This window comes from Notolabrus celidotus, chromosome 15 (genome assembly GCF_009762535.1).
Source record: "Notolabrus celidotus isolate fNotCel1 chromosome 15, fNotCel1.pri, whole genome shotgun sequence".
Lineage (NCBI taxonomy): Eukaryota > Metazoa > Chordata > Actinopteri > Labriformes > Labridae > Notolabrus > Notolabrus celidotus.
In genome coordinates this window covers 2,931,601-2,943,272 of record NC_048286.1, presented here as the reverse complement: position 1 = coordinate 2,943,272, position 11,672 = coordinate 2,931,601, and the positions used below count along the sequence as shown (strand labels likewise).

Genomic DNA, 11,672 nt, shown 5'->3' with positions numbered 1-11,672 from the left:
GTCATGCACCATCTTCCTTTTAAAGTGTCCAGTCACTCAATCATGACAGATTGATCGCCAGCCTTGTCCTCATCAACACCCACACCTGTGTTAATGTGTGTGACACCTGTGTGTCATTGAAATTATGTTAGCTGGTCCTTCTGTGGCAGGGCTGAAATGCAGTGGAAATGTGTTTTTGGTGATAAAGTTCATTTTCAAGGCAAAGAGGGACTTTGCAATTAATTGCAGTTGAGCTGATCACTCCTCATAACATTCTGGAGTATATGCAAATTGCCATTATAAAAACTGAAACAGCAGACTTTGTGAAAATTAATAGTTGTGTCTTTCTCAAAACTTTTGGCCATGACTGTAAACTTATGAGCACAACTGAATGTGTAAAAGACTTCAACATGTACACTCCTGAACAGTGGGAGGCGATGGTGCGCACTAATGCTGTTTATCAAGCGCACAAAAAATACAAGAAAAATATCCTTTCCTGTCATAGCTCTGCAAAAACTATAGACTGTATGACAAAAAAATGTTGTCACAGGAGTTTAAAGCTTGCACTTCACTGATTTAAAGCCAACTCAACATGAAAACTATTGAAGACACCACCTGGACTCCTCTCCTGCAGGGCTGCAGCACCACGTGTTTATATGAAGCTGTTAGTCTGCACAAAGGTGAGTCACACGACTGGAGCAGAAGCTGCAGATTTCACTGAGTAAGCATGCACCCTGGTAGCTCTCCGACAGGTGAAAACTACAACAAACTGATCATTAATATATATATATATTCCTACTGAAGATTGTATCTCAACGTGGAGATGCACAGAAACGTGTTTTTTAATTTGACCATGAACATTGAATCCAACGCACCTACAGAGCTTTAACTTATATCTGTAACGTGAATATAACTTTGAACCTACATAACAAACACGTAATACACTAAAGCTAGTTGGCACACTACTAGTGAGCATAGCAATAACTTTACATTCATTCAAAAGTAGTGCAAATTTAAAATGTCATTGGATTTATACAGAATATATAATGTATCAAATTGACGTTTATCATATTTAACATTTAATATTTCAGTGGTAAATAACAGGATATCAAGGGGAGCTGAGAGATAAGCTATCAAATGAGACGTTAGCTTAATTTTGAGCTTTCTTTAAAGTTCATAGTTCACAAAGTTTCTACCAGAAGCTGAATTCGGTGGTATTCTCTTAAAGATAAACTCATATAGTGAATTAAATAGTTTATTACTTAACTCATAAGAACCTGGACCCATTTCTCCTCAAAGGAAATTATAGGACATATAGACCAAGTGGACCACATAGATGACATTTCTGATATATTTTTTAAATACTACCTCTTAATGTCCAAGATCTGAAATGTGACATATCACATGGGGCGTTTATGATGTACTTATTTTGCATTTGAAAATAAGTAGAGACAATATTGGTTTTTTTTGCTTAATAACAGCTTAATTATACAAATTTGTCTTTTTATTTACATTTCCATAACATGTATAAAATGGTGACTCTGGACGTGCAATTTAACAACAAATATTTTTTTCATAATGGCTCAAAACGTCACAAAAATAAGCAAATTAAATAAAAATTATTAACACTGCCTGCTTGGGGGACTTCTCAATGAGCTACTGTATAAAACTGAATAACAGACTTCGGTACTTAAAGGCCCTGTGAGGAGTTTTGAACTGGCTGAGAAACAGACTGAAAATGATACTGATGCCTCTTTATGACCTTCAATAGCAGACAAGACCATCAGCAGCAACACTGACACCTTCTCTGTTGTCATTTTTAATGCCTGAAACTGCCCTGAGGGGGTAGGTGTCAGACCACATGATGGACATCTTGCTTCAGGAACAGCCTATTTGACTGTTTTCATGGAAAATAATCACATTGCCTGATAAAGTTGACTGTTAAAAGACAACAGGCTGTGGTTTTTGTTGAAAACACTACTTTTGCATGTACAGGACAAGAGATAAGAGGTATCACTTTGTCCACGAGGGGGCGCCAGAATCGATACAAAACAAAAGTTTCCTCACAGCAGCTTTAAGAAAAGATACATAAAGCAAAAACCCCCCCAAAAAACTGAAGGGAAATAAAACCTTTGTGTAATTAGAGCCATGTCTGAACCCATTTCCTCAGTTTTTATCATAGACTGTATAAAATATGGACGTAGTATCCGTGACGTCACCCATCTGTTTCTGAGAGCTGTTTTGAAGCCAATCGATGGCGGCAGCCATATTGGTAATGCGGAACTCAACCAGGCAGAGTGTGATGTAAAGGGGCGGAGTTTGAGCCTCCTAGCCAACAGCTATGTGTTACCCATGCGGCAACCTCCGGTCTAAAAATATGAGTCAGTGTGGAAGTGTTAAAAGCTGCAGTTCATCGAGGATCCGCTTGAGGCTGGCTCCGGAAGTACAGGAAGTCACATACACATGAATGGGGAAAAGCCGATCTTTACAGCAGAAGTAAACATGTTTACAGCCTGGTACAAAAGATGAGTGTAGTCTGAATAGCTCATTTATAGATGTGCTCTCACTGTGAGGGGGTGAATTTTTTTCTAACGCAGCAATTTTGAAGATATTGAGATTACTAGTCTTCCAATGAGAGGCACAGCTGCCTGCAGGAACACTGCAGCTGTTGGCTAGGAGGCTCAAAGCCCGCCTCTTTACGTCACACTGGCTCAACAGAAGCAATATGGCTGCTGCCGACGTTTGGCTTCAAAACAGTGTTCAGAAACAGATGGATGAAGTCACGGATACTACGTCCATATTTTATACAGTCTATGGTGTTACCGTCCGGGAGTCACGTCAGTCACATCCTTATTTGGGCAAAACTCGTAATCTTAATATCTTCTGAACCGTCACGTTAGAAAAAAAATCCCCCCCTCCCCCGTACAGTGTGTGCCATTAGAGAGATTAGCTTTGTAGGGTCAAGCTGTTTTTTGAACCAGGCTGTAAACATGTTTATTAATGCTGCAAAGATCGTATTTTTCCCATTCATATCTATGTGGTTTCTGGTGTTTCAACAACCAGCCTCAAGCGGATTCTCGATGTATTGCAGTTTATAACACTTCCACATGGGCTTCATCGTTTGAGGAGGTTGCGGAGGTTGCCGTTTGGTTTTTACGTCTGTTAAGTAGCTTCGCCAGTGTAGCATAGGCCAAATTATAAGATTTGAACTATTTCTTGCTTCTGTCACACAAAAGGCAAACATATCTCTCTCCCAGAGGGTAGTGATTGCATTGATTTTGCAGAATTTTTCATTGGTCATACTTGTCACATTTCAGAGGCCAATGTGCTACCTGGTCAGTATGAACACCATCTGGACCTCCAACACACACCCTCTTGGGCAGTAATGGTGGTGGAGGTGTGGTGTGTTCCTCTGAATGTGCACTTGGGGGCTTCAAAGGTTTCTTTCTCCATAAAAATTAATTATTTTTTCATAGTTAAGTTCCTTGTTTTTGCCCTTGAACAGTTTCCTGTTTTTTCCTTTAGCAGTTGTATTTTGTTGTCCTGGCCTGGGTCCATATTTGATTGTGGTACCTCATCTAAATCCCCTGATTGACTACTGTCTGAATCCCCAGACTGAGTTGACTCATCACTCTTCAAGTATTTGTCATTGGGGGTGTAACTAGGGTGATATTGGTCTTCATTGAAGCTATTGTCACATCCCTCAGACTCACTATCATCTCCCAAGATGACCTCAAGTATGTTCAAAAGAGTGTAGAGCTTATTCTTAGTCATACTACAAATTATAATATAAATAATATGTAATGAGAATAAATCAATTACATTAAAATGGGACCAGTAAAATTATGTTAATTTTATTTACAGATGTGAAAAAATTGTTTTGTTATATATTTATATAATATCTACATAATTTGACATTTTTTTTTGTGTTTATATTTGTTCAAATGTAATTTGATTTGACAACAGAACATGTTTAAATTCAAAACAATTAAAACAGCTAAATGAATTGTTATTGTGACACAGAGGTCACTTCAGATTTTTCATGAAATTTTAAGGCTAAAAGCCCGATGTGATGTATATGTCACAGCGATTTTTCCCTAACTTGTTTGATATTAATTTGTTGAAGAAATATGATCAGAACTGGTTTACTATAATACAAGACTCACTGTTAAAGCAATACAAGTGTCAAATGGCTTTCTACTTACCTATAGTATCAAAAACAAGCTTTTCAAAATTAGCTAGTTCCTTCACTTTTGTTTACAAGTCACATCACCTTTTTTGGGAAGTCACATCCTGTCCCAGTCACATGACTGTCACATGACAACCACACCAGGATGTTAAGTACATTTCAGGGTATTTAAAGTGTATGTTACACCCGTGGGTTCTTATGGGTTAAAAACAGTTATAAATGAATAAGTAGGTGTTTCTCTGACGGTCTTCATTGGACGTGGGGCTGTGAGGCTGGCTGCGGTTAAAGCAGTTAGCTAGCTCCTTCACGTTAGCATTGTATTCTGTATTTCTACCAGAAGGCGATTTTTAGTGAACATATCTCAAAAACAAACAGAAACTGCAAATTAAACTAGTTTAATCACTAAATTAAGTAGTTTTATGAAAGAGTTTCTCTGCCCCCATCTTCATTGGACGGTGGCTGTGAGGCGAGCTGCCGCTAAAGCTACTAGCTCCTCTTTTATGTTAATATTCCTGAAGTGTGAAATCACCAATAAGGCAAACGTTACAGATATACTCTCCAAAAATAAACAGCTGGAGTGTCATGTTGAAAAATAACAGTTTTTGCTAACATGCTAACATTGACTTTGCTTGTTTTCCTCCCAGCTAATAGGCATTTAATGTCTAAAATTGAACATAATCTATATGTTTCTGTGTGACAGGCTGCTACATGTAGTAATATTGAGTAAACATGTATTTTTTTCTTCTTAAAACTATCAACTATCAACAACTGTGGACCATAAAACAGATAATTTTATTAAAAAGTAATGATTTCAGTCAACAGATTATATGGAAGCTGTAATAACATAGGACTAGGAAGTTGTGTGTAATGATGTAGATCCATGAATCATTAGCTTTATTTGTGTGTTGTTTATTTCCTATACTTGTCTTTCAGGTCAAAGTCTAAACTTGTGAGGAAGTGATCCTCATTCTCAGGAGAGATGTCCCCTCAGGTCAGACTGAGGCTGCTTCCAAGCGCCAGATGTCTGTTTGATGAGCCCGTTCAGGTGAAGGTAGCCGGGCTCAGGTCCAGACAGGTGGTCACCATGAGAGCCAGATCAACTGACGAGAGAGGGATGATCTTCAGCTCCTCTGCGACCTACAGAGCTGATGGAAACGGAGACATCGACTTGAACAAAGACCCCTCCCTCAGTGGAACGTATGTCGGGGTTGAACCCATGGGTCTGCTGTGGTCCATGAAGGCGGACTCTTTGCACAAAAGGTTTCAGAAGAACTTTTCATTAAACCCACACGTGGTGAAGTTCTCTGTGCATGAGGAGGAAGGGGGCAGAACGCTAGCAGAGGAGACGAGTGAGAGAGTTCTGATTGGAGACGGGGTCAGCAGGGTACCTGTCAAAGAGGGGAATATACGAGGAGTCCTGTTTACTCCCCAAGGTAGGTCCAAGTCCACCACACTTCTGAACCCTTCAGCTTGTAAAGTTTAAAGAAAATGCAAAACCCCAAAATTTAAGAGAATGTAAAAATCTGTTTCTTTTTCAACATTTTGATGCCATTAACTAAGTGTACTTGTGTCTTGGTCCAGGTCCTGGTCCTTTCCCTGGTGTGCTGGATCTGTACACGTTTGGTGGAGGTTTGTCAGAAAAAAGAGCGTCTCTGCTAGCCATCAAAGGATATGTGGTTCTGACTGTCGCGCTGTACGGCCATGATGACATGCCGAAAGAAATACAAGAAATTAATCTGGATTATTTTGAAGAAGCGATTGAGTTTTTAAGAAAACATGAGAAGGTGAGATTGAACAGAACGGCTTTTCAACTTGCTTTTTTGGACACATTTGGTTGTTTACTTTTCTACAACAGGGACTTTAAATTAAGGAGCTTAAGTTTATAAAAGTACCATCTGTATGTTTAAGAGTGTGGTAATAGAGGCTGTTCATTCTTCCTCAGGTGGGCGGTAAAGGAGTCGGTATAATGTCACTATCTAAAAGTGGAGACCTTGCACTTTCAGCAGCGACCTACCTCTCAGGTGTTGAGGCCACCGTGTGGATTAACGGACACTCTGCGAACACTATTTTCCCTCTCTGCTACAAGAAGAGGCAGATTCATCCTGCCTTACTGTTTGACACGGGCCGGATAACTCCCACTGAATCAGGAGCCAGCATCGGGAAGCACGCCATGAATAATCCACATCTGGAGGAGAACAAGGCGACACTGATTCCTGTTGAGAAAGCAAAAGGACGTTTCCTGTTTCTAACGTCGGAGGACGACCAGAACTGGGACAGTATGACAAGCATGGACATGTTGGTGGAGAGACTGAAGCATCATGGGAAGGATAACTTTGAGAGTTTGAGTTATCCAAGGGCGGGACATTACCTGGAGCCGCCGTATGGACCTTACTGCCCCTCCAGCTTTCACGGGCTCTGGGGTCAACGAATCAAGTGGGGGGGTGAACCCAGGTCTCACGCTGCTGCAGAGGTCCACATGTGGGAGAAGATCCAGGAGTTCTTCAGAGCCAATCTAAGCTGCAATGACGAGATAAATAACAACGTATCGGCCTCTAGTTAATGACAAACACAGAAATCATGTCTAATATTTGATTGAACATTGAATACTGTGGAGTCGACACAAGAGTTAGAGATCTTACTAACCTACTAAAAATGAAAATAAAGAATGAATATCTGATCTTTATTTAAAGCCTTAATAATTAAATAACATTTTTAAATTTAAAAAGTTTTATAGCGATCATTTGACTTGAATTTTGTTGTGAGATCTTATTAAATCCCTTGGATTGTTCTCCTTCTGTCTCTTTTTTCCCCACACACTCATTTCAGCAGAGGTATTTTTCAAGAGCCTGTCAGCCTTCACTGCAGCCACTAGATGGCGATGTTATTCCATCTAAATCAGCAAATGTCAGCCAGTGACACAAAGTTTGGAGACATTTAGCTGTCCTCTTAAAAATTAATATTAATGAGTCAATCTGAAAATTCAAGTTTTGTTTTTATTCTCTTTAGCACCCATGGATAATTCTCAATTTAAGTCATTTAGCATTTAATTGGCACAACCCAAAGTTTTCTTTCACCACTCTTCAATATAATCACGTAAATCTTCTCTTAACCCGAGTGTGATTTTATTCAATTAAAGGTCTGACATGTCTGGAGTTAAGAGTAATAGAAGAGAGAAAAAACTTGACTCATGTGAAGTCAAAATAATATGAAAAAAGTTGAAATAATCTGATAAAAATGTCAAATATATGAGATAAAAAGTCATTCCATCAAAATTGAACATAGATAGTAGCAAAAACCTCAAACAAACATTTCCTGTGGATCAGATCAGACCTGCACCACGGTCAGGAGGAATTTTGGACCATTACTCTTTACAAAACTTTTCAGATCAGGAATATTTTTGGGATGTCTGGTGTGAATCGGTCTCTTGAGGTCATGCCTCAGCATCTCAATCTCTCTTTCTGACAGAAGTCGTATTTTCATCTGTTGAAGCCATTTTGATGTTGGTTTACTTCTGTGCCTTGGGTCGTTGTCCTGTTGCATCCCTCATCTTCTGTTGAGCATCAGTTGATGCAGGGTTCCCACGCGTCCTGGAAAACCTGGAAAACAGTTGACCAGTTTTCCAGTACTGGAAAACACCTGGAAAATGGGAGAAAAAGGATAATGTCCTGGAAAATCACAGATAGTCCTGGAAAATTATTCCAACATGACTGTGTGCGACCTGACAAGGTTAAAAAAACACATCCCTATTCAACATTTGTGGCCATTTTTGTCATTCAGTTCTATTTAGGTCAGTTTATGCTCTGATCCTCTGAATTTTATTATTATTTATTTATTTATTTCAGTGAGGCAGCTTCCAGAGTCCTTTGCTGGCTCTTTTGTTTTTTACTTTGCTAATTTTATATTTTTTAACAAAAGAGAAAGCTGAGATGAGAGTTGCCCATCATTGTTACTTGGTTGCACTAATAAAGTAAAGTTCTGTACATCTGCGGTTGCATTATTCTATAATCAATTTGCCATAATTTTTAAGCATGTAAGAGATGATTTCATGGATAGCCATAGACTGCATGTCTTCAATGTAGACTTCCACTGAGAGGAACATATTAGACTATTTAGGAACTAAATTTAGACTGTCATACCAGGGAAACATATTTCAGGTAGAGAACCATTAAAAAGTCGATTATGCATGATATGTCACCTTTAAGGTACGATCAGTGTGAAAGTATGAGAGTTTCTTTGAACAAATCAAGTGCTGGTGACCCTTGAACACACAGCTTCACTTCTCATCAATGATTAATCAATCAATCAATCAATCAATCAATCAATCAATCAATCAATCAATCAATCAATCAATCAATCAATCAATCAATCAACCAATCAGACTAAATGTTCAATCTTATTGTTGATTGTCTTGTTTGCTTTTGTAGGTCATAAAGAGGCATTACTGTCCACTTTGTTCCATAATCAGTCAAAGTCAGTCAAAAATCATCGGGGCTTTAATAAAAACAAACATTGATATATTCAGCTGATTATACACATTTAAACACATTAATGAATATTATATTCAATTTATATCGTCTGTTCTGTTAAATCCCTCTAAAAATGACACACTGCACCTTTAAGACATTCAGCACACAAACTCATAATTTTTAAAAAACCTCTAAAAAACTTTGATTTTATGATACATCATTATTTAGTTTCAACATTTATGTTGTTACCAGTTTGACCCACACACACCACTGAGTGTTGTAGGTTATGGCTCCTTATTATGATTATGACTAATAATAGATCTGTTTATTTCAGTACCTCAACAACTTTAAAGTTCTTCTCAGTTATTTTCTGCCGTAAACTGATCAACATATCTGAAGACTTTGGTCTCAAGCCAATGGAGAACTGCATGTGGTCCACAACCTCGACCATTTGCCTCAGAACACCTTTAACTTTAGACTCTGAAACAGCAGGGATGTAACTTACCTTTATTCATTGTTCTGTTGTGTTTGTACAATCTGGTGATGTAAGTAAAGATATTTCCTCTAAAGGAGACATGAAACCTGGGCTGAAGGTAACCAGTGTGTCACTGCCCCCTTCTGTCTGGTTTGAGGTATTACATCAACAAAGGCTGCTGCTGAGCATCAGAATAAGATTTGAAGAAGCATGTGGTCAAATGAAAGTGCCTGACAGACTGAGACAAAAGATTAAAGAGGCAGATTTCAGTCACGGATCAGCATCTTATTTTACAGTTGAATATAAATTCAGAAGGTCAGAATCAAAATAGCCGCTCTTCTCCAGACCAGACACAATAAACAAAGAAAATCAGCAAAAGTCCCCAAAGGACAAATTCAGCTTATAATTCAGATAAATATTTGATCTGTCCTAAAGTTAGGTTGGTGATGAGGGTGAATATCGAAGTAACACCAGATCTGTTATTTTCAATCAATCAATCAATCAATCTTTATTTGTATAGCGCCCAATCACAACAAATGTTATCTCGAGACGCTTTTACAAACATAGGAGGTCTAGACCACACTATGTCAAATTATGAACAGAGACCCAACTTCAAGACAGGGTAAGACTCAGTCTGACCCCACCTTAATCCACCATGAGCATTGCACATCGCAGTATTTAGCTAGTTACAGTGGTGAGGAAAAAACTTCCTTTAACAGGTAGAAACCTCGAGCAGAACCAGACTCATGTTAGACAGACATCATGCCTCGACCGAGTTGGGTCTGGAAAGACAGATAGAGGGGAGTAAGAGAGAGAAGTGATAGTGATGAGACGAGTCGTAGAAGCTGTTGCCGCTGGAGTCCAGCAAGTCCGTATCAGTTGGAGTCCAGATCGTCCGCAGCAGGAGGACGTCTACGGCAGCTCAGAGGAATCTACGAGACAAGGGAGCTCAGGGACTCCAGAAAGGTCTATGGTTAGTAACTTTAATGGGACAGGCAGAGTTAAAGTAAGTGATGAGGGGGTTGGGGGGAAGGGGGTGAGCTAGGATCCCAGTGTGTCAGTGTGCCAGTTCCCCCAGCAGTCTAGGCCTATAGCAGCATGACAAAAGCTAGTCCAAGCCTGATCCAGCTCTAACTATAAGCTTTGTCAAAAAGGAAAGGATTTTCTTATAAAACAGTATATAAGAATAAAACAACAACAAGAATACTACTACTACAACTACTATTACTATTACTACTACTACTACTAATAAAAATAATTTAAAAAATAATATTAATAATGTTTTTTTCATTAATTTTGTTTTTAAAATTATAATTATTATTATTTGTATTACTCATAACGTCAATGTCGTTATTATAGCAACACAATAAGTGCAACATAATAAAATAAAAATATTAAAGTAATAATGATTATTATTATTTTTATTTTTTTATTTGAATTTCTAATTATGTAAAATAATAAGTTAAAGCAGTCTTTTTCACATAATCTGGGTTCATTTATAGCCAGAAAATGACTGGTCAATAAAAATAGAAAGATAATACAACATATCTCTGTAATGATTTTTTTCTCTGTGAGAACAACACATAGCTGAACACAGGTGCCTCTCAATAAATTAAATATTGTGGAGAAGTTCATTAATTCAGTAGTTTAATTCAAAAAGTGAAACTCATGATATGTTGATTCAGTACACAGAGAATTCAATATTTGAAGCATTTCTTTCTTTTAATTGTGATGATTATGATTGATGATAGTTAATGATAACCCAAAGCCCAGAATTAAAGAAAGATAAGAATACTACACTAGACCAATAAAATAAGATGTTTAAACAGAAATGTTGGCCTTCTGTAAAGTATGATGATTTATATGTGTTCAAGACTTGGATATAGCTTCTTTTGAATGAATTACTGCATCAATGTGATGTGGCATGGAGGCTATCGGCCTGTTGCTATGCTGAGGTGTTACTAAAGGACAGGCTGCTTTGATAGCTGCCATCAGCTCATACATAATTCAGTTCGGTATCACGTCATAATTCAGGTATTGTGTCAGGTCATAATTCAGGTATTGTGTCAGGTCATATTTCAGGTATGGTATCAGCTCATAATTCAGGTATGGTGTCAGGTCATAATTCAGGTATGGTATCAGGTCATAATTCAGGTATGGTATCAGGTCATAATTCAGGTATGGTATCAGGTCATAATTTAGATATGGTATCAGGTCATAATTCAGGTATGGTATCAGGTCATAATTCAGGTATGGTATCAGGTCATAATTCAGGTATGGTATCAGGTCATAATTCAGGTATGGTATCAGGTCATAATGCAGGTATGGTATCAGGTCATAATTCAGGTATGGTATCAGGTCATAATTCAGGTATGGTATCAGGTCATAATTCAGGTATGGTATCAGGTCATAATTCAGGTATGGTATCAGGTCATAATTCAGGTATGGTATCAGGTCATAATTCAGGTATGGTATCAGGTCATAATTCAGGTATGGTATCAGGTCATAATTCAGGTATGGTATCAGGTCATAATTCAGGTATGGTATCAGGTCATAATGCAGG

General features: G+C 38.1%; 1 protein-coding gene across 2 annotated transcripts; it reads left to right on the top strand.

Moving 5' to 3' along the window:
- Positions 1-427: 427 nt before the first annotated feature.
- On the top strand, positions 428-6,956 carry LOC117826719 (acyl-coenzyme A thioesterase 1-like). Of its 2 annotated transcripts, none has more exons than XM_034702992.1 (4): positions 428-659; positions 5,102-5,601; positions 5,750-5,952; positions 6,111-6,956. In XM_034702992.1, exons 2-4 carry the CDS (start codon positions 5,148-5,150, stop codon positions 6,726-6,728), a joined length of 1,275 nt encoding a protein of 424 aa, XP_034558883.1. In that variant the 5' UTR covers positions 428-659; positions 5,102-5,147; the 3' UTR covers positions 6,729-6,956. The 2 variants fall into 2 exon arrangements, with proteins under 2 accessions (XP_034558883.1, XP_034558884.1); XM_034702993.1 differs by having other exon boundaries at positions 428-700.
- The last annotated feature ends 4,716 nt before the right edge of the window (positions 6,957-11,672 follow it).

What these genes read in the sequence shown, in the direction of transcription:
- LOC117826719 (XM_034702992.1), top strand. Translation starts at nt 5,148, where the DNA reads ATGTCCCCTCAGGTCAGACTGAGGCTGCTTCCAAGCGCCAGATGTCTG. An exon ending in AGTCCTGTTTACTCCCCAAG is followed by an intron (nt 5,602 to 5,749) that starts GTAGGTCCAAGT and finishes GTCTTGGTCCAG; the next exon opens with GTCCTGGTCCTTTCCCTGGT. An exon ending in TTTTAAGAAAACATGAGAAG is followed by an intron (nt 5,953 to 6,110) that starts GTGAGATTGAAC and finishes ATTCTTCCTCAG; the next exon opens with GTGGGCGGTAAAGGAGTCGG.